Source organism: Prionailurus viverrinus, chromosome D2 (assembly GCF_022837055.1).
Source record: "Prionailurus viverrinus isolate Anna chromosome D2, UM_Priviv_1.0, whole genome shotgun sequence".
Lineage (NCBI taxonomy): Eukaryota > Metazoa > Chordata > Mammalia > Carnivora > Felidae > Prionailurus > Prionailurus viverrinus.
Window position 1 is genome coordinate 13,117,706 of NC_062571.1, and position 26,243 is coordinate 13,143,948.

General features: G+C 44.3%; 1 protein-coding gene across 5 annotated transcripts in view; it reads left to right on the forward strand.

Moving 5' to 3' along the window:
* The window catches only part of B3GALNT2 (beta-1,3-N-acetylgalactosaminyltransferase 2), a 62,008-nt gene that overhangs the window by 32,410 nt on the left and 3,355 nt on the right, over positions 1-26,243 (forward strand). For all 5 annotated transcript variants that reach the window (XM_047824936.1, XM_047824934.1, XM_047824935.1 and 2 more), the window contains exons 5-11: positions 197-292; positions 11,418-11,528; positions 14,579-14,657; positions 20,366-20,549; positions 23,757-23,882; positions 24,460-24,619; positions 25,234-25,290. In XM_047824936.1, coding sequence (XP_047680892.1) covers positions 197-292; positions 11,418-11,528; positions 14,579-14,657; positions 20,366-20,549; positions 23,757-23,882; positions 24,460-24,619; positions 25,234-25,290 — 813 coding nt within the window. The remainder of the gene's footprint in view (positions 1-196; positions 293-11,417; positions 11,529-14,578; positions 14,658-20,365; positions 20,550-23,756; positions 23,883-24,459; positions 24,620-25,233; positions 25,291-26,243) is intronic.

Consider the following 26,243-nt stretch of genomic DNA (forward strand, 5'->3'; position numbering starts at 1 on the left):
CCACGATTTCACTGGAAAACGCAAATGATGTCTAAATGACAGGAGACCTGTATTAACTGTGGCTGGGCCATCGAGAATTATGCTGACCAAGACAGAAGATGTTTGCAAACTTGCTGCAGATGTACTAACATGAAGTCTTTTCTTTTTGTTTTTTTCCTATTTCTTGCCTCCTCCTCTCCCTCCCCCCCATTCGTAGGAGGCCCTCTTCGTGGCCCGTTTTAGTCCTCCGAGCTGTGGTGTGCAGGTGAACAAGCTGTGGTACAAGCCTGTGGAGCAGTTCATCTTGCCCGAGGTATGGGGGATAAGGAAGAGGCTGTGATACCAGTTCAGTCCTTCGTAGGCCAGGTTACGTTCTGCAGAGACAGGCACTCTGTTTTTTGTTGTATGAGGACAGCTCTCCAGAGTGTAGGTGAAGCTACCGCAGTGCGTGTATTATGTACGGAGATGTGGCTCTCTGCATCGGACTGCCACGGAGCTCCAGGATGCCCCAGGGGCTGCCAAACCACACTCTTTGGAAAGCATTCATGTTACCATGGTTTATTTAGCAGAGTACGGCATGACTGTTTTAATGCCAAAGGATAATAATAGGTACGGGCTGATGGAAACACCAGATGCAGACACTATTTGAATAAGTCAGGTAGTTTACTTAACCTAAAGATGGGGGTGGTGAGTGCAGACAGGATAATTGCAGAGAAATCGGCCACAATTCCAAGATGAATAAAGCTCTCCAGGTTATGGAACATGTCTGAAAAGAGCTGTCCCCTTCTAGATCCTTCTAGGTCCAGTCTTAAGCACATGTGTTCTAGAGATCCCCTCACCCACCTGCCAGGCGCCTCATCAGTCCTGCGGTGAAGCCACAGTTTGGCTGCTGAGCCTTGCACCGTTGGGCACGAACAGATCGCTCATCCATCAGCCTCAGCCTTTCCAGGCTGGTTCAGTCTGTTCTGAGTCCATTCCTCAGTTCAGTGCTTTGGAACCACGGTAGGGATCAGTTTCCCAAGCATCTCCGGGAGTCGCTTTAGATCTCCCGTAGAGTTCATGCCGCAACGTCAAAGGCGAGCTAAAACGTGGACGCTAGACAGCCGATCGGTTCTGCGGGCTAACCAAGAGACATTTTCCTACCACTGGTCTTGTGGGTTCTGTTTACTTTTGCAACACATCTTACAGTACGCTGTGGATCTTTCGAGTTAAGTACAAGTAGTTGGATCTATCTATGTAAATTCTGTAGATGTGAAAGGGATCTCCTTCATTTCACCTGTACATGAACTTCTGCTTAAAAACATTTTAAATAAAAGCGAAACTAAAATGCACCGGGAAAAAATTTCCAATTTCTCAGTGTTACACAACAACCAGTAGCAAGCATCCTCATGCTCCTTCCTCTTTGGTGTACGTAACGTTATTTTCTTAGAGTAAGTTGTTGGTTTGGACTTCCTACGAATTTTTGAGGCATACGATTTCTTTCTGGAGGGCAGCTTAGCAGTTTGTATCAGTTTGAGTCATCATCAGCATTATATGAGAATGCCTATTTTCCCGTGTCCTTGTATTCCTTCTAATTTCATATATGAACTTTTTTCTTTGTTACATGATGTACCGTAAAAGGTATCTTCTAATTAAGAGTAGTGGCTTAGCTATGCTACGTATTAGATCTCAGCTTTTGAGGAAGCCATTCTTTGGTTTGTGTTTATTTATTTGTTTTTTTAAATTTTTTTTAATGTTCTTATTTTTGAGAGAGCACAAGCGGGGGAGGGACTGAGGGGGGACAGAGGGTCTGAAGCCGGGCTCTGTGCTGACAGGCTGACAGCAGCAAACCCGATGTGGGGCTCGAACTCACTAACCATAAGATCACGACCTGAGCCAAAGCGAAGAGTAGGATGCTTAACCGACTGAGCCACCCAGGCACCCCTGACCCCTTCCTCTTAAAGAGTTTCTGAATTTTGCCACCATCAGCAGTTTGAGCCAGATAATTCTTTGTTGTAGGGACTGTCCTGTTCATGAAAGGAACATTGGGCTCCTCGCTTATAGCACGGAGCCTGCTGGGGATTCTCTCTCTCCCTCTTTCTCTGCCCCTCCCCTGCATGCACTGTCTCTGTCTCTCCCAAATAAATAAACTTTAAAAAACAAAAAGAGGAGGGAGTCACAGTGTGGGAGGGAGTCACAGTCAAAGAGGAAGAAAATAAGCTTTGATACTTCAGGCTAATCAGTTTTATGGAGTCTGGCCCATTATCTTGGTCAGCTGGAAGGAATTAAGAATTTTTATTAGTCCACAAAAATTACTACTTTCTGTTAGAATGAATGTCCTTGTTCTTTGGAAATACATGTTGGATGTCGTGATGTCCACATTTTGTTTTGAAGTTTTTCAACAGCAAACAACAAAAAACTGCATGTGTAAACAGACATAAAGCAGATGTGGCCAAATGTTGACGCCTGGTGAGTCTAGGTGATTTGGGTGTTAATTTCAACTTTGCTGTAGCTTTGAAGTTTTTCAAAATAAAAACTGGCTTGAGGTCAGGATGGTGATCTAGCAATAGGCACTAAATGTTGGGATGGTGAGTGGCCATCTTAGTTAAGATTTAAAAAAGAAAAAGATTTTTCATCTCCATGGCCTGGTGATCCTTGTCACTTTAAGGTTCAAGCAAAATTGACTTTTTACTTTTCACTACTTGTAAGTAATATTTTTTTCTTTTAAAACATGCATGGGACGCCTGGGTGGCTCAGTTGGTTAAGCGTCCGACTTCGGCCCAGGTCATGATCTCACGGCTTGTGAGTTCGAGCCCGTATCAGGCTCTGTGGTGACAGCTCAGAGCCTGGAGCCTGCTTCGGATTCTGTGTCTCCCTCTCTCTCTGCTCCTCCCTGGCTCACGCTCACACATTCTCTCTCTCTCTGTCAAAAATAAATCAACTTAAAAAAAAAGTTTTTAAAGCATGCAGTTATTTAACAGTGGCTATACCTCGTGGTGAGGAGGTAGGATTATGGATGACTTTTATTTTCTTCTTTTTGTGTATTTTCTAAGTGTTCTGTAATAAATACATATCAGCTTTATAAAAACAAAACACTCTTTAAAAATTCTGTCCTTTTACACAAACTCCTGTTTTTGTTGAAATCACGTTTAATTGTGCATAGATACTCATTTTTGTTGCTTCAAGCCTAATTAGGCTTATTAACACAGGAAAAACGATAGCGATGAATGGTTTGCCTGCATATCATCAGCACAGAATGACAGAAGAAAAACATCATTTGTGCCATTTTCGAGAGAGTAGAAGATGATTTGTTCATCATCTTATTCCCTCCACACTTGAGTCTCCTGGAGTAACGTGTCAGCAGTAGAGCTTGTCAAGTAAGCAGGTCTCCTGTAATGTCTTCATTGTGTGACTCACTAAAGCATAAATCTCAGTGGGAGTCACAAATTTAAATGGAGACTGCTATGTGCTTCTCTTAAAATATTTCTCTAATTTCGTATTTTCGTTAATAGTGGAGTTGAAACCTGAAACTAATTTCAATGAAAAGACTATTTTTGTTCACCTGAGTCACTAGAGACATAATTGTTAGCAGTTTGGGTACTTACACACTTCCTGTTTATGAAAGTTGAAGTTCTTTGGCTGTAATCATTTCTCCAGTCCGTAAGAAAATTGTTAAAGTTTTTTACAGGTGCAAAAATACTATAGATTTAAGCCCATCTGTTGGTTTGGAGGGGAAGTTAGAAACAGGACAGAAAAGAATTAACACGGAAAAGGGGTTGTAGAGAGCGTGCTAGCATTATGGGTGAGATGACGTACGAGATCTCACTTTTCCAACTTACGCCATGCTGTTTTTCCTAGCTCCTGTTTGGGTTTTAGGGCTTTTGCAGGGAATTGCCATAAACAAGTTGTTTCTCATCTGAAGAGATCCCTGGCTTTCTGATTCCTTTGTATCAGAGCCAGGAGGGCATGTGAGAGAAGCCAGAGGTAGAAATTGAGCTGTGACGTGGAGGAGGAACAGGTGCAGCAAAGGGGGAGAACACACAGCTCCCCGCTTCCCTGGTAACTGCAGGGTTGTGGAAGTTCAGCGAATGAAGCAGGATCGTTTTGGGGGCCAATGAGTTCTTCTGGCAAGTCCTCAGTATAGTCCGCACTGTTGCTGTTGTTATCATAACCCGGTCCCGGGGGTGCCCTTGGGTGCCAACAGGAGCCACAGGAAACAGCAAGGCACATAAACGTCAAGTGTCCATTGAGTGGACAGGACAGAGAATCACTTGTTTTTGTTTTTTTTTTAATTTTTTTTTTAAATGTTTATTTATTTTTGAGACAGAGAGAGACAGAGCATGAACAGGTGAGGAGCAGAGAGAGAGGGAGACAAAGAATCTGAAACAGGCTCCAGGCTCTGAGCTGTCAGCACAGAGCCCGACGCGGGGCTCGAACTCACGGACCGTGAGATCATGACCTGAGCTGAAGTCGGACGCTTAACCGACCAAGCCACCCAGGCGCCCCGAGAATCACTTGTTTTGTCATAGTTTCCAGATATGTAGCTTCAAGGAGAAGCGTTCTTATTTGGTCATTATAGCTCTTAGTTAGGATATGGTTCATCTGAAATTGCAGTCACTAAGATTCCAGGGACCCAACTCCAAGGCACACTTTCTGTCCTTAGCTTACCTGACTGCATCTTTCTCTTTGCTTATATGATACACGTGCTTCTGGTGAAGCCACATCTGGCCCAGTCCTTCTTCCCTGGGGACTTCATTATCTCCTCCCTCGTTTCCCTCTTTGTATTTATTTTTTTTTAAATTTTTTTTCAACGTTTATTTATTTTTGGGACAGAGAGAGACAGAGCATGAACGGGGGAGGGGCAGAGAGAGAGGGAGACACAGAATCGGAAACTGGCTCCAGGCTCTGAGCCATCAGCCCAGAGCCTGACGCGGGGCTCGAACTCCCGGACCGCGAGATCGTGACCTGGCTGAAGTCGGACGCTTAACCAACTGCGCCACCCAGGCGCCCCTCGTTTCCCTCTTTTTAAAAAAGATTTTAAGTGATCTCTACACCCAAGGTGGAGCTGAAACTCACAACCCCTAGGTTAAGAGTCTCACGCTCCACCAGTGGAGCCGGCCAGGTGCCCCTCTCGCTTTGCTCTTAATCGTTCGGATTTGATACCCAGCTTTCTGTTTGTTTTACTCCTTCTTCCAAGGCAGACTCTATCCATCACCACCTGTTTGCTAATGGCTCTTAAATCCAACTATAGCCCACATTTCTCTTAGGTACATACTTCTGCCAACTGGACAATCTCCACGTGAATGTCCCAGGGGCATTCTAATGGTGATGTCATAATAGTAATAATATATACAATTTATTATTATTATTGTAATATCATCTCCATCCCATCTGTTCTCCTCTTTCCCTGTATTTTCAGTATTGGGTACTAGTATCTTTTTTCCAAGGCACCCAAACCAGAATTGTGGGATTTATCCTCAACTCTCATATCCAGGCACTCACTAAGTCCTATCAGTTCTTCTCCTGAACAGATCTGGTATCAGTTCTTCCAAACTTTATCACTATTAAAGTTTTAGAGGAAAGTACACCGAGGGCAAGAGACTATTTTGCCAGGAAAAAGACACATGATTAACCCAGAGCAGCCTCCTGTTGCCAGGGGTCTCACAGTTAGCTCACGGGTCTAGCCCTGACCTTCCGGTTAGCTCACTCAGAGATGATCAGATTCTCACTGAGTGACACTGAATAAATTCACAAAAGACCAGTTTGTAAACCAGAATGTCCATTCATTCGACTTGAATGGGTGTTAGCTTATTTAATTTGAAAGTCATGACCCCTACCTGGGGATCTCCTAACTGGGATCTCAGGCACCAAAAAACCCAAATCTGAACGGTGCTTGCTTGGTTTGATCATTGAATTCAATTACAACAGTGGGACGTGGCTCATTCAGGTAGGATGTGATAGGATGCTTTATATCTTCCAATTCCTGTGTCTTTCTCCCACTGGACATTGCTACATTGCCAGATTTCTCTCTTCACCAGCTTTTTTGGGTTTGGCCACTCGATACATTGTTTTAAGGTATTGATTTTACCAGCTTCAACCCCAGAGCACATCTCAGTTATTAGAGACATCGTTTCCTTTAATGTAAGCATTTCCTTCAGCTCAGAAGCCAGTCTTTTTTTTTTTTAATGGAGATGTAATTGACATATAACGTATTGGTTTCGGGTATACAACATAATGATTCAGCACTGCAAAATGGTCTCACTAAGCCTACTTCGCGGCCATCTCCACAGTTCCGTTTTTTTTTTCTTATGTTGAGAACTTTTAAGGTAGACTCTCTTAGACATCTTCAGTTACACATTACAGCATTAACAACTGTGGTCACCGTGCCGCACATGATTACATGCCCAGGACTTATTTATTGTATAGCTGGAAATTTGTACCTTTTCACCCCCTTCTGCCGTTTTGCGCATCCGTCCAGCCCCTGCCTCTGGCAACCACCCGTCTGTTCTCTGCATCTATGAGCTCAGTGTTTTGTTTTTGGCTTTTTAAAAAAAATTTAGGTCCCACGTGTAAGTGAAATCATACGGTATTTGTCTTTGTCTAACTTACCTCACTTACGCATGATGACCTCAAGTTCCATCCATGTTGGAAACGGCAAGGTTTCCTTCCTTTTTATGGCTGAATAATATTCCTCTGTGTGTGCATGTGCGTGCATGTGTGCGCATCACATTCTCTTCATCTGTTCACCTGCGGACACTTAGGTTGCTTCCACGTCTTGGCTGTTGTAAATAATATGCAGTGAACATGGTGGCGCAGGTACCTTTTCAAGTTAGTGTTTTCATTTCCTTTGGATGAATACCCAGGAGTGGAATTACTGGATCGTAGGGTAGTCGTATTTTTACTTTTTTCAGGACCCTCCATACTGTTTTCCACCGTGGCTACAGCCACTGTTTCCCTTTTCTACACATCCTTGTCAACACACTTGTTCTATTTGTCTCTCTGACGGTAGTCACCACTCTAACTGGTTGGTGTGAGGGGATAACCTCATTCTCTGACGGTGAGTGATGTGGAGCGTCTTTTCATGTATCTGTTGCCTACATGTTGTCTTTGGAAACGTGTCTGTTCAGATCTTCTGCCCATATTTTAATTGGATTATTTGGAGTTTTGCTATTGAATTGTAGGAGTTCTTTATATATTTTGGATATTAACTCCTTGCAAATATTTTCTCCCATTCATAGGTTGCCTTCTCATTGTGTCAATGATTTCCTTTGCTGTGCAGAAGCTTTGTGGTTCAGTGTGGTCCCACTTGTTTATTTTTGCTTTTGTTGCATTTGCTTTTGTTTCAAATCCAAAAAATCATCGCCAAGACCAGTGTCAAGGAGCTTACTACCCATTTTTTCCTAGGAGTTTTATGGGATCAGGTCTTATGTTCATGTCTTTAACCCATTTTGAGTTGATTTTTGTGTATAGTACAAGGTAGTGTTCTAGTGTCATTCCTTTGCACGTGGCTGTCCCGTTTTCCCAACACCATCTATTGAAGAGACTGTCCTTTTCCCCCATTGTATATTCTTGCCTTCTCTTCTGTAAATTAATTGACTGTATGTGTGTGGGTTTATTTCTCAGCTCTCTCTTCTGTTCCGCTGATCTTTTGTCAGTTTTTTGCCAAAACCATGCTGCTTGATTACAATAGCTTTATAATATAGTTTGAAACCAGGAAGCATGATGCTTCCAGCTCTGTTCTTTTTTTTTTTTTTTAATGTTTATTTATTTGAGAGAGAGAGAGAGAGAGAGGGAGAGAGAGAGGGAGGGCAGGGGGGCAGGGGAGGGGCAGAGAGAGAGTGAGAGAGAGAATCCCAAGCAGGCCCTGCACTCAGCACAGAGCCTGATGTGGGGCTTGATCCCACAAACCGCGAGATCATGACCTGAGCCGAAATCAAGAATCGGACGCCTAACCAACTGAGCCACCCAGGTGCCCCAGCTCCGTTTTTAAGATTGCTTTGGCTATTTGGGGTCTTTTTGGTTGGTTTCATACAAATTTTAGTATTATTTACTGTATTTCTGTGAAAAAGCCGTTGAAATTTTGGTAGAGATTGCATTGAATCTGTAGGCTGCTTTGAGTAGTACGGACATTTTAACCACATTAATGCTTCCAGTCTATGAGCTTGAGTATTTTTCCATAGATTTCTGTCTCCTTCAGTTTCTCGGAAGGCAGTCTTACTTGTTCTCGCCTGGACTCCTGTGATAGTTCCCCTTCTCCCTGCCAGCCGCTCTGGGGCTGTGCTGCTGCCGGGGTGACCTTTCTAAATCGCAGCTATGACGTGTCACTCTCGGGCTGGCAAACTTAAGCGCCTCCCACCGCCTTCGAGATGAAGGACAGACTCTCCATTCCAGCCGCCACAGGCGACCTCAGGCTGCCTTTTACCTCTCCTTCCCTCAGCCTTGCGCTTCGGCAATACTGAAGGACTTACCACTGTTCTGAACATGCGGTGCTCTTTCAAGTCTGCCTTTTGATGTGTTATTTCGTCTGCCTCTCACTTTTCTGACTCACATGCCTTCAAGACTTAGCTCCGTTGGCACAGTCATTTGAAATTTTGTCCGAACTCCTCGAGCAGGATGGCTCTCCTTTGTTACTGAACCTGTCGTGGCACATCGCGATGATCTGAAGATAGGAGCGAAATTGCGTTTCTTCAAATCTTCGAATAGCCCGCAGCATGCTACATAGTAGACATTCAAAAACTTAAGGAACGGCTCATGCCTGAAAGAAGATTGACCCCAAATTTATTTCGTCGTATACATTTGTTTAGTTTAAAATTTTTTTCCCTGATCATAAAAGTACGAAAACACATGAAAAGAATACATATTCACTGTTGAAAACTTGACAAAATATAGAAAAGCTAACAGAATATGAAGTTATCCATCTGTTTCCCAACATATTTGGTGTATTTCTCCCCGGTCGTGTGTTTTTCTTCTGTGGGGTTGCTGTTTGTTTTTACAGAGTTGAGGTGCAATGTCAAGTTGAATAGAGAGTTAAGGCCACCCAGGGAGAACGTAGAAATTATCTGCACCTGTTTCCAAGATAAGACAGTGAGATCTTTAAAGGGGCACTTCACTGCCTGTGTTCCTCCCAAGGGTCATAAAGTTCTGTTGTGCTGAACAAAGATATTGTGCTGTGCGTGCTGTCACCGACCCTGCGCACAGCCCTGTGAGGTCGGCACCGCTTTCTCTTTCGTCACGGTCAGGCAGTGACGACCCGCAGTATGAGTGTGGGCCTGCTCTCAGGAACCCTGGAGCTGCTCAACATATATCAGGAGTCTCACCAACAATGCAGAAGAAGGATCCATTAGCTGAGTATAAGGTGACACACTGTGCGGGGAATCCGGACTCTGTCAGTGTTTTTATCTGTTCCCACAGAAAAGCTGTAATGCTTTAAAAAAAAAAAAAAAAAAAAAAAAAGCTTTCAAACCATTGGCCTAGCTTGTTGGACAAATTCAGTTTCGTATAGTTTCCTTATAATCCTGGATAACTGAGACACTAAAGCACTTAATTTTAATATGTGACAAATTTTAAAGAATATTAAAGCTGTATCTTTTGTCTCGTGCTCTAGACCAAAATTCATTCCAATTAATTTTGAGTTCAACATTGAGTGCATGTTTTTCAGGTGCCTGTTGTATGTCAAGCCATTCTAGGTGCCAGGGACCTAGTGGTTGGTAAACGGACAACATCCCTGCTCTCGTGGTGCTTGCATTCTGGTGGGAGCAGTTAGTTTGACAATAGGAACGTAAACGAGGGAGAGCAGAGTGGTGAGTGGTATTAGGATAAGAAGGCTGATGCAGTAGAGAAAAGGTGGCAGCTGGCTGCCTTCCGTTGGATCTCTGGAGCAAGCCTCTCTGGGGGGCTGACCGTGGAGGCAGAGAAGTAGAAGGGAGCAGCTGAGCACCCACTGAGAAATTAGAAGACACTGGAATGTAAATGTGTATCAAACCTTGGGGCAGGGGAGTGTAACTTTCTAAGCCCAAAAGTTAATAGTAATAATCACAAAGGAAAAGCTTGTCAATTTTGACAAGATAAAACTTATGGACCTTTTATTTTTATTTTTATTTTATTTTTTTTAATTTTTTTTTTCAACGTTTATTTATTTTTGGGACAGAGAGAGACAGAGCATGAACGGGGGAGGGGCAGAGAGAGAGGGAGACACAGAATCGGAAACAGGCTCCAGGCTCTGAGCCATCAGCCCAGAGCCCGACGCGGGGCTCGAACTCACGGACTGCGAGATCGTGACCTGGCTGAAGTCGGACGCTTAACCGACTGCGCCACCCAGGCGCCCCCGGACCTTTTAATTTAAAAAGAAGAAACAACAACCCATAGTGTTAAGTGGCAAACAATTCTGAAGAACTGTTTTAGCATGTAATATATACACAGGATTATTGATTACAAGATAATACAGATTAATAAGAAAAATAGAAAACTCAGCAGCTATATGGCAAAGAAGTATGAGTCAGGAATTCCCAGAAGAGACTATATAATTTATAAACATCACTAGAAATCAAAAGAAACACAATTAAATGAGGAATCGTTTTTTTTAATCTATTAAATTGATTTAAACTTCTTTGCTTTTACCAATATCCCATACTTGGAAGAATCCAGTACAGTTGGTATTTTTGTAAATTGGGAAAGATGCTATCAATTAGTATAATTTCCTTTTGAAAAAACAGCTAGGCATTGTGTCCAAAATCCATACAAAATATCTCTATTTCTTGTCCCTGTAATTTCACCCCAGAAAATTTACCTTAAAACAAAACAAACTATTAGGGAAAAATAAACATTTACACCAAAACGTGATTTATTAGCTTTTTTTTTTTTTTTGATTTTTTGTTTTTAATGTTTATTTTTGAGAGAGACAGTGTGAGTGGGGGAGGGGCAGGGAGAGAGGGAGACACAGAATCCAAAGCAGGCTCCGGGCTCTGAGCTCTGAGCTCAGAGCCCGACGCAGGGCTCGAACCCATGGACCATGAGATCATGACCTGAGCCCAAGTCGGAAGCTTAACCGACCGAGCCCCCCAGGCACCCATATTAGATATTTGATAGAGCCCAGATGTCTGCCAGCAGGGAGGTGTTTGACTCGGGATGCATGCATGCAACGGCATGTTAGATACATATGAAAAAGGATGGTTGTAAGAGTTGCGGTAGCTTCAGGAGATGCTTCAGTGTAGTGGGAAATGCAAACAGCAGTGTGCAAAATTGTCTCCACACTCTTTGTACTTGTTTTTTTCAGATGTACATGAAAAAAAAAATGACTCGAGAGTATACACCAAAAAATGTCCACAGTAGTGTCGGAGTAGCTGGGATAAACATTTAACCAATAGGTCTTAGGAAAAAAACGAATTTTTCTTGAAAAACTTACTTAAAACCTCAATGACAACAATAAAGAAATTGACTCTACTTCATCTTTCCACAAAAAGAGCTTTGAAGGTACAATCGTGTGGGAGAGCCAAGACCTCCAGGGCCTCGTGTCAAGAAATCTGCACAAAGTGACAGTAAATGATGGCGGGGGAGTTCTCAGAGTCATGACGGTAAGCCCTCCTTCTTTCCTGAGGTTGTTCGGCATACTTCAGCATTTTCTAATACATGAAGTGTTTCTAAATTTACTTTTACATCAACCCCGGGAGTATGGAACAGCGAATCGTGTGTATTTTAAAGCACGTACGGCAGAAAGTGCCGAGTCACCGTAGTGAAATTGAGCAGCTCCAATGTTCTACGATCGTGTGACCCCGACCAAGTAAATACACAGTTCTGCCTTAGGATAGGTGCCTTTCTATTTTGTCTTAAGTTTATTTATTTTGAGAGGGAGGGGGCAGAGCATGAGTGGGGCAGGGGCAGAGAGGAAGGGAGAGAGCATTCCAAGCAGGCTCCGTACTGTCGGCGCAGAGCCCAGCACAGGGCTCCATCCCACAAACCGTGAGATCACAACCTGAGCCGAGATCGAGTCCGACGCTTAACCGATTGAGCCACCCAGGCACCCAGGATAGGGTCCTTTTTAAAACGTGTGATATATTATTTCTCAATAATTTTTAAGCTAGCGTTCTTGAAGGACACTTTCTCAGTAGTATTCAGAACATTCACTGTCACCCCACAGTAGGTAGTTAAGATAGCACAGATTGAAAATAAGAGGGAGCATTCGCTTTCATTTATAGTGCTGGAATCTCGGCTTTGTGTTTTTCTTTTATTCAGATTTGCTTCAAATTTAAAACAGTTGACAGGTGAATTTCTCAAAGTAAATATGGGATGATCAGGTGTAGGCAGACCTAAAATGATAAGCTTTTAGTAAACAAGTGGTGTTTGTGGTGGTATCAGAAACACAGTCTTTCATTCTCCTTGATGCTGTGGTACAAGGATTAGGAAAGTACTTGGCATTTCATTTCAGAAGCTTAGTATATTCTCATTAATGTTAATCTTATTTACGTGAATTAATTCCTGAATTTGAAATGAATATTATGTGGTATGTTGTCACCCGTTTAGAAAACCACTCTTGGCCCACCATGAGACTTCTACTCCACTGTGGAAGAAAGACAATAGATGGACAGATCCACAAATTCAAATATAATTACAGACTTAGCCTCGTGGGTCGTGTTTAGGATCTCATTCTTTATTACAAAAAGTCCTTTGTTTAAGATAGATGTTTTATGGAATTTAATTATAGCTTTATTCTTTTCTTACCTTATTTCCAAGGCAAGTGCCTTTAATATGTTGCCTGCTTGGGGCACCTGAGTGGCTCAGTTGGTTAAGCATCTGACTTAGGCTCAGGTCATGATCCCTCAGTTTGTGAGTTGAACCCTGCATCAGGCTCTGTGCTCACAGAGCCTGCTTCGGATTCCGTGTCTCCCTCTCTCTCTGCCCCTTCCCCACTCGTGCTCGCTCTCTCTCAAAAAATAATAATAGTAAATAAACATTATATATATGTATATATATATATAAAATGTTTATATATATATATATATACACTATGTTTATATATATGTCATGTTGCCTCCTTTTCTATTTATGAAACTTAAAAATATCCAAAATGTGTTGGAATTCTGTAGTATTAAATTGGTTACACAAAAGGAAACAGATGACTTCTGAGTTGAGGACTAGGTTCAAATGTAAAGACTCAAACGATCCATGTTGGGGGTACATATAGCTGTAGAGAGCTAGAGAAAGCCTAAACACTGAGCTAACCTTAAAAAAAGTCCAGTAACTTAGTAGCGTGTTCTAGGAAACCCCACGTACAAAATTAAGGTTTTCATTGTAGATGCAGAAAGCTCGAAGCTTCCATGAGTCTTGCTCCCTTGACAGCAAGTGACAATGTCAGAAACTTTTAAAAGCCAGAATAAAAGCCAAGCTGTGACCTTTTAGATAGAAGTTCATAAAAAGTACTAAAACAATGTAGGGTACGCGGTGAAAAAATAGTCTACTCTGTATTATAGAGTATTTAATAGAGAGCTTTCATAGAACTACAAAGCTGGAAACTGTAGCATTTCCCTTCGGTGGTTTCCTCCACATGGAACTACAGACCGTATCGTAAATTAAATGGCAAGTTCCCGCAGTCAGCTCAGGACAGTGTCTGTCTGCGGCCCTAAAACACTGCCCTGTAGCGCACAGCTGCTGAAAGGTCCGTTGGCAAGAGGACCAGCCAGGTGGCCGCCGTGCCTATAGAAGCAGTGCTGTGAACTGGCCCAGGTGGGAACATGGCGACTGCCGGGCGGGGGCTGTGCCACGCAGGTGTGCAGCACGCGAGAAACCCCGCACCCTGGGCAGGGGCATGGGGGGGACTTGTGAGGTGGGGAGAGGTAAACTTTGATTAATAAGGGTTCTCCAGGGGCACCTGGGTGGCTCAGTCGGTTAAGCATCGACTTCGGCTCAGGTCATGATCTCATGGATCATGAGATCGAGCCCCACACCGGGCTCTGTGCCGACAGCTCAGAGGCTGGAGCCTGCTTCAGATTCTGTATCTCCCCCTCTCTGTCTGCCCTTCCTCCTCTCATGCTCTGTCTCTCTCTCACTCTCAAAAATAAATAAACATTAAAATAAAATTTAAGAAATTTAAAAAAAATAATAAAAAGTCCTCCAGTCCTCAGAGGCAGAAAGGACTGTCGCTGACGGTTGGCACTTTCCACCACATCAGAAATCGGTAGGGCTGCATCGGAACGGTCTGTTTAGGGGGGCTTTTCTCTGCATGGTGGAGCCGAGGTTAAAAATGGGCCTGGGTACATTTGAATTCATCAGTTTTCCTCTCCAAGAAATCAGAGGTGGTAATAATTTTTTTTCCAGCGGTAGGGTTGGGATGTAAAAGAAGATTGGTTTTTACTCTTACTGTAGCGAGTTCAAGAGCATGTGGTCCTGTGTAAGTTGGAGTCTGAACACTGTATGGACTGCTATGTGCCCCTGATGTAGTATTGCGACTGGATGACAAAACGAGGAGAATACTGAGGTTGTCCCGATCGTGTAAGTCTAGCGCATCAGCTTCATACGTGGATTTAGCTGCTGTGGCGTCAATTATCGATTTTGCCAGATCAGGTTTAAAGTAGGAGAAATGTATTTTTAGCATTGAAACGCTGAGCACTTGTGTTCTTGTTTCTTCCAGGCTGGGGAGGGCGCCTTGCCTCATGGATTCATGGAAGGTGTGGAGGGAGTTGCAGGTGGTTTTATTTACACTATTCAGGGTAAGTGGGCTGCTTGAAAACTGAAGAGGTCCCTGATTCTTATGTACCTAATCTTCATACTTTGACATAAAAGCTGATTTTTTTTGTCATTAAAAAAAAAAAAAGCTTTATTGATCTATAATTCACATTCACTTTACACTTTTAAAGTGGTTTCCAGTGCATGAGAGTCCTGTAGGTGTCTCCACTAACTGCAGACCATTTCTGTCACTCCACAAAGCAACCCTGTGCCCGTTAGCAGACACTGTCGTCCTCCCCTCCCCTGGCCCCTGCCAACCATCACCTGCTCTCCGTCCTTTCTGACCTTAAATGTAAGGATTTATTTCTGGGATCTCAGTTCTAATCTATTGATCCATGTGTCTGTCCTTATACCAGTACCGTGCTGTCTTGACTGCCTAGTAAGCTGTGATGTCGGAAGTGTGAATCCTCCAACTTTGTTCTCTTTCGAGATTGTTTTGGCTCTTCTGGGTCGCTGCCTTTCCATATGAACTTTAGGATCGGCTTGTCAATTTCTGCACACAAGCCAGCTGGGATTTTGAAAGGGGTCGCAGTGAACGTAGATTGTTTCGGGGAGCGTTCCACCCTGACATTCAGTCTCCGATCCATGAACATGGTATCTTTCCATTTGTTTAGGTCTTACTAGAGTCCTTTTAGTGGTTTTGTGGCTTTCAGAACACAAGTCTGGCATTTATTTTGGTTAAATTTATTCTTAAATATTCTTTTTGATGCTATAATAAGTGGAATTGTTTTTTACATTTCATTTCTAGATTGTTCATTGGTAACATGTAGAAACACAGTTGATTTTCATACGTCCCTCTCATGTGTTGCAGTTCTGCTGAATTCATTTATTGAGTTACTAGTTTTGCGTGTTCCTTAGGATTTTCCATATACAAGATCATGTCTTCTGCAAAGAGATAGTTTTACTTTTTTGTTTTTCAAGCTGGATGCCTTTTGTTGATTTTTCTTGTCTAAGTGTCGTGGCTAGAGTGTCTAGAACAGTGCTGAGGAGAAGTGGCAGAACAGACACCCTTGTCTTGTCCCTGCTCTTAGAGGGAAAACATCCAGTCTTTCACCATAAAGGTGATCTTGAAAAATTAGTGGCCTTGAACTTTCTTGGCCCCGTGTGGCTGTCTTTGGTTAATCCTCCAGCCAGGTGGGTACTTCTGCAGAACTGCTAGACCCTGGCCGTAGAGCTGTCATGGGCTCAGTGCTGCTTCTCCGTCAGAAGGGAAGAAGCTCTGTTCCCCTGATCCAGGCATGGTGCCCTCTTTTGGAAGGGGTCTGTTGGACTCAGCTTCCCCTCCTGCTTCACGGTACACTTTCTCCTCATAATGTGAGTATTTAAACATACGCTGTCTTTCAGAGTACATGTTTCTCAAATCCTTCGCCTAATAGATCTCATTTCAAGGATGGGTTTGTTAGAAGAACTCCTTTAAGACTTGGGGTCAGAAGCATTCACTTAAAACTCTAAAGGGAACTTGTTATGATGGAGTTAGTGGCTGTGTCTGTCTTGAATGATGCTTATTTCATATCCATCTATGAACTCCAGAGAATTCTATGTCTGTGATCTTTAAGAAAGAAGAACCATTGTTGAGGCAGTTGCTATTGGCCACTGTGTTGAACATCACTTATGGAACAAAGATGCCCGGTCCTGTTTCTGCCTTGATGTCCCAGAGCTCTGCACACCGTGGGTTCCTATAAAAGAATTAGGACCTGGCTTCCCTGAAGGCTCTCAGTGACCGGGGAAAGCAGGGGCCAAATTCCGAGGGGAGAGTCTGCGGGGGACCCCTCAATAGCACGGTGTTGAAGATGGGACAGACCCCCAGTTTGAGGCCTCTGCGTGCTGTTTGAGGATGAAAACGGGCTGTGGCTTTTATTTTTCCGCCAAACACATCTTTATTTATAGTGTTTCCTCATAGAAGTAGTTGTATTCTTACATCACCCCAAAGGATAGGCTGGGACAGGTACATAGGTTTGGCCCATAAACTTTCCATTAAAAAAACAGCTATTTAAGGTAGATCTATTTTTAATTTTTTGAGGAACCTCCACACTGTTTTCCAGAGTGGCTGCACTGGTTTGCATTCCCACCAACAGTGCAAGAGGGTTCCTGTTTCTTCCCATCCTCTCCAACATCTATAGTCTCCTGATTTGTTCATTTCAGCCACTCTGAATAGCACTGCTAAGAATTTACCCAAGGGATACAGGAGTGCTGATGCATAGGGGCACTTGTACCCCAATGTTTACAGCAGCACTTTCAACAATGGCCAAATTACGGAAAGAGCCTAAATGTCCATCAACTGACGAATGGATAAAGAAGTTGTGGTTTATAGACACAATGGAATACTACGTGGCAACGAGAAAGAATGAAATCTGGCCTTTTGTAGCAACGTGGGTGGAAATGGAGAGTGTTATGCTAAGTGAGATAAGTCAGGCAGAGAAAAATAGATACCATATGTTTTCACTCTTCTGTGGATCCTGAGAAACTTAACAGAAGACCATGGGGGAGGGGAAGGAGAAAAAAAAAGAGAGAGAGAGAGAGGGAGGGTGCCAAACCATAAGAGACTCAAAAACTGAGAACAAACTGAGGGTTGATGGGGGGTGGGAGGGAGAGGAGGGTGGGTGATGGGTATCTAGGAGGGCACCTGTTGGGATGAGCACTGGGTGTTGTATGGAAACCAATTTGACAATAAATTTCATATTTAAAAAATAGCAATTTAAAATTTAGAGATCCTTACTTAATTCCAGTCCAGAGATTTTACATAAAACTAGGTAGGAGACCAGTCTGCCCAGGAAGGTGTCTGCTCACCAGGAAGCTAGTCCAGCCCCAGGGAAAGTTCAGATAAGGAACTCAGGCTGTTTCCTAAAGGGCTCGCACACCATCTGACTTGAATATCTAGCACCTTCCTTTCTTTTACCAGTTCATTCAAGTACGTACTACCAGGAGCCTTTAAAAACCCGTTTAAGGGGCCCCTGAGACTTCTGTCACTAAACTCTTCTACAAGGAGCAGCCACTGTACTCTCGACAAAAGTTTGTCATAATTTTTTTTTTGTCACGGAGGCTAAAGGAATAAGGTTTGGGTGAGGGAAAATTTCTTTCAAAAAGAGTGAAATAACTCAAGTTTTAGGCTAAAGAAATGAAAACGAATAGATTGCCTTCTCCTGTACTGGGTATATCTGAAAATCTGAGTATAAATTAATTTTTAAAAATCAGGATCTAAGTGCTATTCAGAATAGTCACGTGGCACACAAATTCTTAAATTTTGTTGTGTGTTAGCATCACTGTCTGGGCCCTACCTCAAGCCACGGAGTTGAAATCTTTAGGATTGGAGCTCAGATGTCTGTGTCTTTTTTTTTTTTTTCCCCTAATGTTTAATTATTATTTTGAGAAAAAGAGAGACAGAGCACAAGTGGGGGAGGGGCAGAGAGAGAGGAAGACACAGAATCCGAAGCAGGCTCCAGGCTCTGAGCTGTCAGCCTAGAGCCCAATGCAGGGCTCTAACCCATGGGCTGCAGACCGTGAGATCATGACCTGAGCCAAAGTCGGACAGTCAACCAGACTGAGCCACCCAGGTGCCCCCAGATATCTATACTTAACAAACTCCCTAGATAGATGTGATGCTTCCAAAGGCTGAGAGACTATAAACTCTGTGGTTCTTTAAATAGATCATCAGACTTAAAGCACACACAGATCTGTTACTTCATTTTTCAGATACATGCAATATAAAACAAAACATGTGATTTGTCCATCCAAAAGGCCTACATTCAATTTCTGCTCTTGCATCATTACAGCCATTCTCCTGTTCCTTCAGTTTTCTGACACTTCACTTTCCTTCCAGTGTTAAATTGTGTATGTTTGTCTTTAAAGCTAAAAGCTATCACAGTAGAATGTAAGAGCTGGAGGGGACACAGGGTCATTTCGGCCTGTGTCTCTCAAAGGACAGAAGTGTGTGTGGTCTGCCCGCATCAGTTCGAGGAAGACACGTGTTAAAGATAGAGTCTTGGGCCCCACCCCAGACCTGCTGAATCTTCAGGCTTAGGCCTGGGGATCTGTATTTCAGCGAGCGGTCCGACAGTCACTGACGTAGCCCACCTCCTCCTCCTGCCGACGAGACTACAGGCCCAGAAACATGGAGCTTGACCAGCAGTCGGAGTGGCAGAGGCAGAAATCAGGTTCCGACCTCCAGACCCCCATGTGGGCACAGAAGGTGGACTGCCATATTACTGTGCTGTTTCTCGTCCTCACCCCTCAGCCACTCACTTTGTTTGTCACGAAATTTTCTCTGATTTGATCAAGACATTTGAAAAAATCCTGCCCTGGTAAAAAAAATTGCTGCCTGAAATTGACAGAAACGGAGGACAGTCCCTGCCCAGATGTGACAAGTGATTCATGAACTTGGGCGATAGTAAATAAATGTCTTCTAAGCACATTTTCATCATGAGATAAATACACCAAAATACACCAAATACACCAAAAATAGAGAGTGCTATAAGAAACGTCCACGTACTGGGGTGCCTGGGTCGCTCAGTCGTTTAAGTATCCGGCTTCAGGTCATGATCTCAGTTAATGGGTTCGAACCCCACGTTGGGTCCTGTGCCGACAGCTGGGAGCCTAGAGCCTGCTTCGGATTCTGTCTTCCTGTCTCTCTGCCCCTCCCCCACTTGCATTATGTCTCTCGCGAAAATAAACATTAAATTAAAAAACAATTCATGTACTTATTACTCAGAATTAACAAATGTTTATTTTTGTCATATTTGCTTTTTTTAAATTTGTTAATGTTTATTTTTGAGAGAGAGAGAGAGAGAGAGAGAGAGAAACAGAGCACAAGCGAGGGAGGGGCAGAGAGAGAGGGAGACAAAGAATCTGAAGTTGGCTCTAGGCTCTGAGCTGTCATGTCGGCACAGAGCCCCATGCGGGGCTCAAACCCACGAGCTGGGAGATCATGATCTGAGCCAAAGTCCTACGCTTCACTGACTGAGCCACCCAGTCGCCCCTGACGAGAGTGTTTTAAAATTGATTCTATGGCACCAGATTGTATATATCGATTAGCAATAAATACACCTTTTCCTCAGCGCCATTTTTCAGTGGCATTCATCTCAACACGCAAGATCAGGGTAATTTTTTTTTTTTTTAACCCTAGTGATTCCTTAAGACCAGCATCCATCCAGTCTGTTGTAACTGCCTTTTTTTTTTTTTAATGTTTATTTTCTTATTTTGAGAGAGAGTACAAGGGGGAGATGGGGGCGGGGGCAGAGAGAGACAGAATCCCAAGGGTCCACTCTGGTCAGCACAGAGCCTGATGCAGGGCTCGATCTCACAACCATGAGATCATAACCTGAGTTGAAACCGAGGACGCTTAACCGACTGAGCACCAGGGTAATTTCTTTAACTGCTGTACTCTGTGATGCGGATGGGCCATATTTTCTGTTACCAACAGTGCTGGGGGGAACATCCTTGGGAGCACATGAAATACTGCCTCTAGGGCTGGGTCTGAGTGGCCTTTCCCGGTGTGGTGTGTGCGTCTTCCGCCCAACAGGCCGCATTGCTCTCCACGGAGAGCGCGTGCACTCATCCCGGGCCGCGAGGAGAGTTCCTATCAGCTGCTCTCCGTTAGGTGTCTCGGGGAAGGGGTGCAAGTGCACATAATGTTCCACGTTCTGGGGCTGAGGTTTACAGTGGTGTTTTTCTCCAACTCTCGGCTTTTTCTTTGTAGAAGGTGATGCTCTCTTACAAAACCTTCATTCTCGCCCTCGAAGACTCCTTGACCATATGAGTAATCTCCACAGGGAAGATGCCTTACTGAGGGAGGAAAGCAGTGTCTACGACGATATCGTTTTTGTGGACGTTGTTGACACTTACCGAAACGTTCCTGCAAAATTACTGAACTTCTATAGATGGTAAGTTGTAAAAAACGTCGGGCAGGTAGAATTTGTTTTATTGTTCTTTGGGTGTAGAAACAATTTATCAACATTAGACCACTGAATTTTTAAGTTTGTTTATTTTTGAGAGAGAGCGCATGTGCATAAGAGGGGTAGGAGCAGAGAGAGAGAGAGAGAGAGAGAATCTGAATCAGGCTCTGCACACATTGTGGGAGTCAACTGATGTGGGACTCAAACTCACAAAACATGAGAACATGTCCTGAGCTGAAGTCAGATGCTTAACTGACTAAGCCACCCAGGCTCCCCCTGAATTTATTTATTTATTTTGAGAGCGAGCGGGCTGGGGAGGGGCAGAGAGAGAGGAAGAGAAAGAGAATCCCAAGCCAGCTCCTCACTGTCAGTGCAGAGCCCAACACGGGGCCCAAACTCACGAACTGCGAGATCATGATCTGAGCCGAAGTCAAGAGTCGGATGCTTAACCGACTGAGCCACCAGGCACCCCTGAATTTTTTTTTTAAACAACCCTAAGGCCCCTGAACACCTGGGATGTGATCTGTTGTATCCTGGTTCTTTGCGAGAACTTTTAAAATTCTGCTGCTTTCTTATTTACATAAGCAGATCCATGACATGAATGATCTTTATCAAAAACAGGGCAAAAGTTGGTTTCATTTTGAGTCATCTGCTCTGGGAGTCAAAATCGGTCCTCTGAGTCACTGTCTTGGTGGTCTCGAGCCAACATCAGGTGAAAATCTGTGAGTTTGAAAATGGCCCCCTTTCACTTGTGTTCATACCCACCGACCTAAACAGCCCAAGTATAGTTTCCTCAAATCCAGGTTAATGATCTGAATTCTGTTCAGCTGAACATCCACCTTATATTTCTATCTTCTTCTCCATGCATTTAAAAACCACTTGCCCTGGGGCGCCTGGGTGGCTCAGTTGGTTAAGGATCCAGCTTCCACTCAGGTCATGATCTCGCGGTTTATGAGTTCAAGCCCCGCATCGGGCTGTCTGCTGCCGGCACAGAGCCTGCTTCAGATCCTTGGTCCCTCCCACGCTCACACATTCTCTCTCAAAAATAAACATTTAAAAATATGTAAATAAAAAAAAAATAAAAACTACTTGCCCTAATTCCAAAACTTTTATGTAAGATGAAATCCAAACACACTTGGAGTCTGCCATAACTTCCCCAACCTTTCCATATTTCATAGACCTTGGTTGTAATTCCTACCTTAATAATAATAATGGCAATAACAACTATTTTATATATATAGGGAGAGAGAGATAGATAGATAGATAGATAGACAGACAGACAGAGAAAGAGAGTTAATATTACTAGTTACTCCAGGGTCCCCTAACGTGTCATTGAGCCCTTGAACACTGTCCACCCTAAGTGCAGAGCTAACACCTGTCTCTGTCTAAACCCATAGTGTTTTCACATCTTTGTCTTTACAACTTTGTCAGTGAGCTTGTTTCCTGGTGAGCCCCAGAGTCTGTTCCTGTCCCCTCTGTTGTCCTGGGCAGAGTGGGAGGTGGTCAAGCACTCTGTCCCCTGGTCCTGAGGGGGAGACGGCCTGATTTGTTTATGGAAGATGATGTTTCCTAGCTAGGGCAAGTTAATATAATTTTGGGGTCACCTGGTGGGCAGAGGGCAGATGTAAATAAGGGTTGGAAATTGGGGCGTGTCTGGACTATCAGGGTTTTGTTTGGATAACTAGAGTGAGAAAGAGAACCTTCTTTATTTAGCTCAAGGCTGATAGTAGGGGTTCCTGTGGTAGGGGGGCCAAGGCAAGAATATAAAGAGGCAAAGAGAAGGAGTGGAGGTCCAGGAAATGGGAAATCCGGATTGTGGAGTTCTAGGGCTTTCTACAGGGAGCTGGTTGACGGTTGTGGAAGTTGAGTTGAGTTTAGATACCACCGCCAGTTTCAGCTTTGTCTCCAGTGCTCCAAACAGGTCTCTGAGGTCTCGGCCTCTCCCCTCAGTCATTACTGCCACTGTCTTGGGCCATCGTCTCCACCTGCACCACCAGTGGTGGGCTCCCAGGGTTGTGCTGGGGGACCCCCTCCCAGTTGCTCGCCTGTGCGCCCTCTTCCTTCTCTGTTCAGTTGCTTGGTCAGCGACCGCAGTGTCCTTTATCAAAAAAGTTCCTCCTAATTAGCAAATAAATAGCATATGTGCCCGTGCTGCTAATGAGAAATAAACCTTAGAAGCACAGGGTTAAGCAATTTGGTGTGGACCTATTGTTGTTAGATTCACCATTGTTGGGCTTAATGAAACTTTCTCCAGATTTCCTTTCTTCAGATTTCTGTCATTTGGTTCCCTAGCAAGACTCTGGGTATTTTGTTTTGTTTTAATCAAAGATGCATGGGGTGAGATGAAGTCAGTTTTCTACTTGCCCTCCTATGTCTAGGTAAATGAAGTCACCCTCCTGGGCCTCCTAAAGGTCATTTATAATAGTTTAATAGCTGGAAATCGTTTCCAAGGGGAAATATATTTCAGTGTCATAACTCTATCTTTTAAAAACCATAAAATGTGAGTGCAGCATAAATAGCGGCACAGAACAGAGCATCTTGTACAACAGCATTCTGTGTGTGGGGCCTCGTATGACACCTGTCCTCTCATCCTGGGCCCCCGTCGCAAACACACGTTACGAGGTTCGAACGCTGAATGGATTTGGTGGCCTGGCCGGAGCAAGGCCAGTAAAGTGTTGTTTGAGCATATGTTCACTTAAGGCATCTTTTTTTTTTTTTTAATTGTGTTCTTGTTCTTTTGTTCCTTTTATATTTTTTTATGTCTGTTTATTTGTGAGAGAGTGTGTGTGTGCGAGCAGGGAAGGGGGAGAGAGAGAGAGACACAGAATCCCAAGCAGGCTCTGCACCGTCAGCACAGAGCCCGACATGGGGCTCGAATTCACAAACCATGAGATCATGACCCGAGCCGAAATCGAGCCGCACGCCTCACAGAGCCACCCAGGCACCCCTCTTTTGCACCTGAAGTCAGCCTGGTACTTCTCTGTGTTATGCCACTTAGTGAACATCCAGCAGGGACTGCGGTTGGCAGCAACTTTCTGAGCAAATGTTCTCAACATCGAAGGAACAAGAAGCTGAAAAAGTGTACAGGCAGCTCAGGGACAGCTTTTCATTAAAGTATTAGCGGTGTCATTGCCTTGGCGTCGCTCTGTCTCCTTGTACGGACACACTGACTTCCGTGTTCCCTTTTGCCAACAGGACCGTGGAAACAACCAGCTTTGATTTGTTGCTAAAAACAGACGACGACTGTTACATAGACTTAGAAGCTGTGTTTAATAGAATTGCCCACAAGAATCTGGACGGGCCTAATTTTTGGTGGGGAAAGTAAGTTAAAGCTTGTTAGCCACTTGGCCTTCAGGTACCTGATCCAATGGGATGAATTTATAATGAAATACATAAGCTGTCTTTCACAAGCAAAACATGTGAGCTGGGAAACCCCCCTCCTAGGCTCCTGGGTTACTGTATGTTGTTCACCAAGTAGAGGGAAATTCTTCGAAATGAGAAACCTCAGGCTCATGTAATGAAGGAGGAGAAACGGTAGGGCTTTTATCCTCGTGGCCCAGAAAGCAGTGGTTAGAATAAATCTGTGACACACTTCTTGAGACTGCTGCTTCTTTAGAATACAGTATGGATTAATGAGGGGTTTTTAGCGTATGTACACAAGATGGTCTGGCACTTTCAGAAACCCCACAAATGTAACCTTGAGAGAATCCGATAGACCATTCTTTTATACGCCACACCTGCCAGCTAGAGAATTGCTTTCCTTAGACTAAAAAAACACTTCTCATTCTTTCCTCACCTTTACAGCTTAGCCCTCTGTAGTGATGAGAGGGGTGCGGCCTCCTAGTGGTAGGACAGGGGTCAAACCAATACGAAGAGACCAACTTGTTTTGAATCTCAGTTTCAGACTGAACTGGGCTGTTGACCGAACCGGCAAGTGGCAGGAGCTGGAATACCCCAGCCCCGCCTACCCGGCCTTCGCCTGCGGCTCGGGGTACGTGATCTCCAGGGACATCGTCCAGTGGCTGGCCGGCAACGCGGGCAGACTGAAGACCTATCAGGTGACTCGGGATTTCTGACCCAAGAGTGTACAAGCTTCGCCCAGCCCAGGATTCCATCGCTGACACAGAGCCGGCGTTCCCCAGGGAAAGCATGTTAGTCTTTCTGGGTAGGATTCACCCTCAGAGGTCAGGGATGCAGCCCTCGCCTTCAGATCCTGGCTCTAAATTCTATTCCTAAACCTTTTCTTGAGCCTGCTTGTTTTCAGACTATACTTTATAAGTATAGTCCCTGGAGGAATGGAAGGCTTGACGTTCATAAGAAGGAAGACGATGCAGCAAGTGTTTGCTTTCTGTTCATTCCGGTGACGGTGGCAGTGAACAAGCCGTCCGGCTCTCGGATCCACAGTGTCCTTCACACGGTCATGCTGGAGGTTTAAGGCCCATGAGAAGGGCGGACCGGCCACTTGCTGTATTGTCTCTAGTCTTCTCCTTGCGATGTGCGGTTCATGGCCGCTGGCTTTTACTCTGTGTACAGGAGTTAATACGGTCTTGGCACCTGCTGGTAGATTAACGAGAAAACAAGTAGAAAGAGGATTATGAGAACGTGTGGCATCCCGTTTAAAGATGCAGCAGCATTTAAACTTCTGCCTTTCAACTTCACGGGGCACGTACAGGGTGAAGACGTGAGCATGGGCATCTGGATGGCCGCCATAGGGCCCGCACGGTACCAGGTAAGCAAGCCTGACGGGGGACTGGCCCCGGGGCACTCGGGAGGTGAAGGTCCTGTGTCGGGCACAAACAGTGAATTGAAGATGATTCACAGAGCTGCACTCTTGACTGAATGCACAGTGATCCACATGGGTTCGCATATAGTATTTTTCTGAGTTTGAACCAAAAGTAAATATTTTGTAAGTTTTCCTACTCAGAGAAGAACTGGGTTTTATACGTTTGGTCAGAAATTCTTTGCTGCTTTAAAACTTAAGGAACCAGGCGCCTGGCTGGCTCAGTCGGTAGAGCATGCGACTCTTGATCTGAAGGTCATGAGTTCAAGCCCCGTGTTGGGCACAGAGATTACTAACAACCACCAAAAAACCCTCAAGGTTTCCAGCAGTGGTGGTTCAAGGACCCTTCGGCCCCTCTGACCGATAGAACTAAAACACTGTAAGGTGTCTTATAAAATAAACTGATCAGTGAGCCAGGAACAGAAATGAATTTGCAGAGACCAGAACAGAAATAGCCCTGAGAAGACAGCAGGTATAAAGCTGGGGTTTGCCTCCAAGAGTTCTGTTGAATTTTGGATTCTTGCGGCTTCCACTTTGGCCACAGAAGGTGGGCAGAGAGGCACGTGCAGGGTCTGCCGGACACGACCTCTGCGTGGTGCCCCGGCCCCCGAGCAGGGCACCCTCGCTGCAGGGGTGAACGGGAATAAACCCCCACCTGCTGGGTCAGCTTTGACAGTCTGTGTCATAGTGAAGCCCAATCTGACTTAACTGAACCCTGAAGCTAATTTTCTGTATCTGCTAATTGTGCTGTCCGTGGTCTCTGTGGGCCTGAGTCTGTAGTTTGATGTTGCTTATGGAGCTTGTTTCTTGATGTGCTGAGAGACCGGTGTGCGTGACCTCATGTTCCTCGGAAATGGAGGTCTGTATTTAAAACTCCTTCCACAGAGGGCCTTACCGTCTAC